This window comes from Montipora foliosa, chromosome 10 (genome assembly GCF_036669935.1).
Source record: "Montipora foliosa isolate CH-2021 chromosome 10, ASM3666993v2, whole genome shotgun sequence".
In the NCBI taxonomy this organism is placed as follows: Eukaryota; Metazoa; Cnidaria; class Anthozoa; order Scleractinia; family Acroporidae; genus Montipora; species Montipora foliosa.
The window spans coordinates 30,148,131-30,151,233 of NC_090878.1; the positions used below are offsets into that span (position 1 = coordinate 30,148,131).

The 3,103-nt window shown below is 42.3% G+C and overlaps 1 protein-coding gene across 1 annotated transcript; it reads right to left on the bottom strand.

Annotated features, from left to right (window-relative positions):
* Nucleotides 1-2,125, bottom strand: LOC137973392 (uncharacterized). The gene is made up of 2 exons (XM_068820195.1): nt 1,920-2,125; nt 1-1,822 (listed from the first exon to the last, which is right to left on the bottom strand). Exon 2 carries the CDS (start codon nt 1,795-1,797, stop codon nt 7-9), a length of 1,791 nt encoding a protein of 596 aa, XP_068676296.1. The 5' UTR covers nt 1,798-1,822; nt 1,920-2,125; the 3' UTR covers nt 1-6.
* Nucleotides 2,126-3,103: the final 978 nt, after the last annotated feature.

Below are 3,103 nucleotides of genomic sequence, written 5' to 3' on the forward strand. Positions count from 1 at the left end.
AGCTATTTACATTTCTTTTGTTTCATGGAAGCGTTCGTTTGTGATTTTTATTACAGATTCCCACCCGAGAGGGCCTCCAATAGTAAACGTGCGAGTTGGTGGAGTACCATAATAAAAGATATGCGGCTCGATAGGGTTACACCAGCACCCTTGAAAGCGATCATACTTTTTAATGTCAACCCAGGGTGGACGGAGCACTTTAAAGCTCACCTCAATTTTCTCTGCGGCGGAAGGAATTTTTATTACACTTCCATTACCTCTCTTTTCGAGAGTTTTTTTCTCTTCTTCTAGCACATAGCTAACAACCATTTTAGAAAACCAATATCCTTGCGAAGCGTACCTAACGATACCGACATCTGTGGGTTTGCATTTGTCCATAGGATTGAGAACCTCATCGTGCTCTCTTGGAGGAAGGCAGCTTTGCATATCAACACCGTCTTCTCCGCTGCGTCCATTTTTCACAAAATCCTGAACGCAATGCTTTTCTACAAACTCGGCTGCTTCCGTAAGCACCATCTCCGAGGCCTTCCCAGCTAGCCGAGCTGGAATTTTCTGACCCAGACCTTGTGCTTGATCAGACAGTAGCAACACCTGCTCTTCAACTGCATTTTCAATACTTGTAGCTGCCGTTCGAGAACTTTGTGTGACTGCTGGCACAAACCTGGAAACGGCTGCTCCTGCCAGACATCCAGTGGCAGCTGCCGCAGCCTGGCAAGCTGCATGACCCATTGCTTGCTTCAATGTGACTTCCTCTCCGTAAACAAATTTCTTCTTGGCATCCTCAGTCAGTGACGATGCAATTGCACATCCAGAAGCAATAGCTGTTCTGATACCTATCACTTCAGCTACTGAAATAAAACTTCCCTCCATAGCAGATACCCCTATGGCTGCACCTCCAGGAAGAAATGCAATAAGGTATCCAATCCCTGTCGATAAGAGCCATTTCCCAACGTCGCATCCATCAACAACGGCTTCTTTGCTTATAGTTGTCTGTAAGGCTTTCAAGCCACCCATTACTGCACACGTTAGGAACGGTGACGAAAAGCCAGCAGTTAGAACTATGGACAGGATTCCACCAATTGTAAGCCCAACAGACAAAGCTAGTAAAGCCATTCTCTTGATCCAAGCTAATCTTTGTTCCACAGTTTCACACTCAGGCGAAAAGACAGCCTTGAACCATCTTAGAGAAAGCCACCCACTATCGTAGTCAGCCATGTTGTTGTACGTTGCTCGCTTTTCTCGATTTCCGAGAATCGCGTACGCGATTATGACCTCGCGTGCAATGTCATCATCGCCTTCGGGATGGCAATCATGGTGCCATATCCGTAATTCTCTTTTGAAGGCATTTGTTATTTCTTCATCTTGTTCTTCTTTTTTCATGGCACGTACTTCTTTCATGTTGAGCCGCAGAATGCCGTAGAGATTGCATCCTCCCTCAAGTAAATCTAGTTCTTTCTCTCTGTTCATTTTTTGAAGGCAGCGTTTTTTCTCTTCATCGGAAAGACCACTCATTTCAACAGCAAGACTGTCGGTGATCCTTAATAGTTTGTCTTTGGCCCATAATTGCGGTTTTAATAGAACCTCTTTCTGTCTCTTGTTATCTTTGAATCTTGCAATAAGCTCTATTTTGCATCCCTTTTCTCGAGACAGAGAAAAAGTATCACCTGGCAAGATTATGATTGATGTATGAGGTACCCAGCAAACGACTTCCCAGTTGGGATAGAAGTTGACTGTGACTAGAGCATTAGCAGCTTCATTTTTTACCAACAGCGACTTATACTTGATTTTGCTGTCCATGTTAAACGTTTTCCGTAATGACTCCCTGAAAAGCGAAGAACATGTAACAACCGAAGCCGAATATCACCATTAGCCCTGTCGGAAGTAAATTTTTGTAAAGACGAAATACACACAAAGCTTACCACAAAATGAATTCTTCCAGTGGTGCGAACCTTACTGCAATCAGAGAGCTAGAACTTACTAAAGCTTCGATAGTCTGTTTTAATGGTGAACTTGAGATCGACCAACTCTTCACGTCAATGGAATTTCCTTTTCTTGTCAAGTGTCATGATATCTCATTGGTTAATCCGGCAAGTACATAATACTAACCGTTTACGTCAAGAACCTGAAATTCCCAGAAACGGGAAAACGACACATAAAAAATGGTACAGCTCTATTTCACAGAGGCTATTGTCCTACGAGGCATAGGTATTCACATCAAAAGAAACCAATTGTAACTCTAAAACACTAAATATGGTTCCGGTTTCGCCATGGAGCCGGAAGGAAGGGAGAATTCCAGTGCTTTTTATAGGGCTTTCTGCAAGGAACCACGAGTAAGGTAAGGTAAGGTAACTTTATTTAAAATCGCAAACGTAGAGAGAGGTCACGGCTCAATCTCCCGAGCCAATGGCTCATGTTACAAAAGCACGACAATTTACAATACCGTAACTAACTAGTAATAGTTGACACTACAGCTGCCCCCGCGAGGCAAAGTGCTGCATTCTTTTTATTTGCAAATTATTATAGTCGATACCGTATGTGTTGACTGTTGTAATGTTGTAATAGTCTTTTAACTCAGATCAGAGAGGGTGTAGCCTGAAGTTGAGACGATTACTTTGAACTAACTATCAAATTAGTTTTCACTTCATTCAAAATTAAAAGTGTTTAGTGTTAAAGATCGTACTCCTGTTGCTCTAAAATCCATGGTAGTTTACCAATTTTCTTGTGCGGGTTGTAATTCCCGTTATATTGGCGAAACTAGTCGCCACTTTTCTACCAGGATAAAGGAACACACGGAAAGCGATAAAAACTCGCATATTTTTAAGCATTTCAACACATCTCCTTTATGTAAGAGCAAATACTCCCCTTCGTGCTTTAGTATTCTGGATTCTGCCAGCAACTCAATTGATTTAAAACTCAAAGAAGCTTCTCATATAAGGGACGGACCATTAGAAAAGTGATGGGGGGGGGGGGGGTGGGGAAAAAACCAAAAAAAAATTCATGCAAGGGAAAATGCCAAGAAAAAAAATTCGCGCAAAGAAGGTAAAGAAAAAAAAATTCATGCAGAAGGAAGGTCCAATTTTACATGACGTCACGGCCGCCATGT

What these genes read in the sequence shown, in the direction of transcription:
- LOC137973392 (XM_068820195.1), bottom strand. Translation starts at nt 1,797, where the DNA reads ATGGACAGCAAAATCAAGTATAAGTCGCTGTTGGTAAAAAATGAAGCT.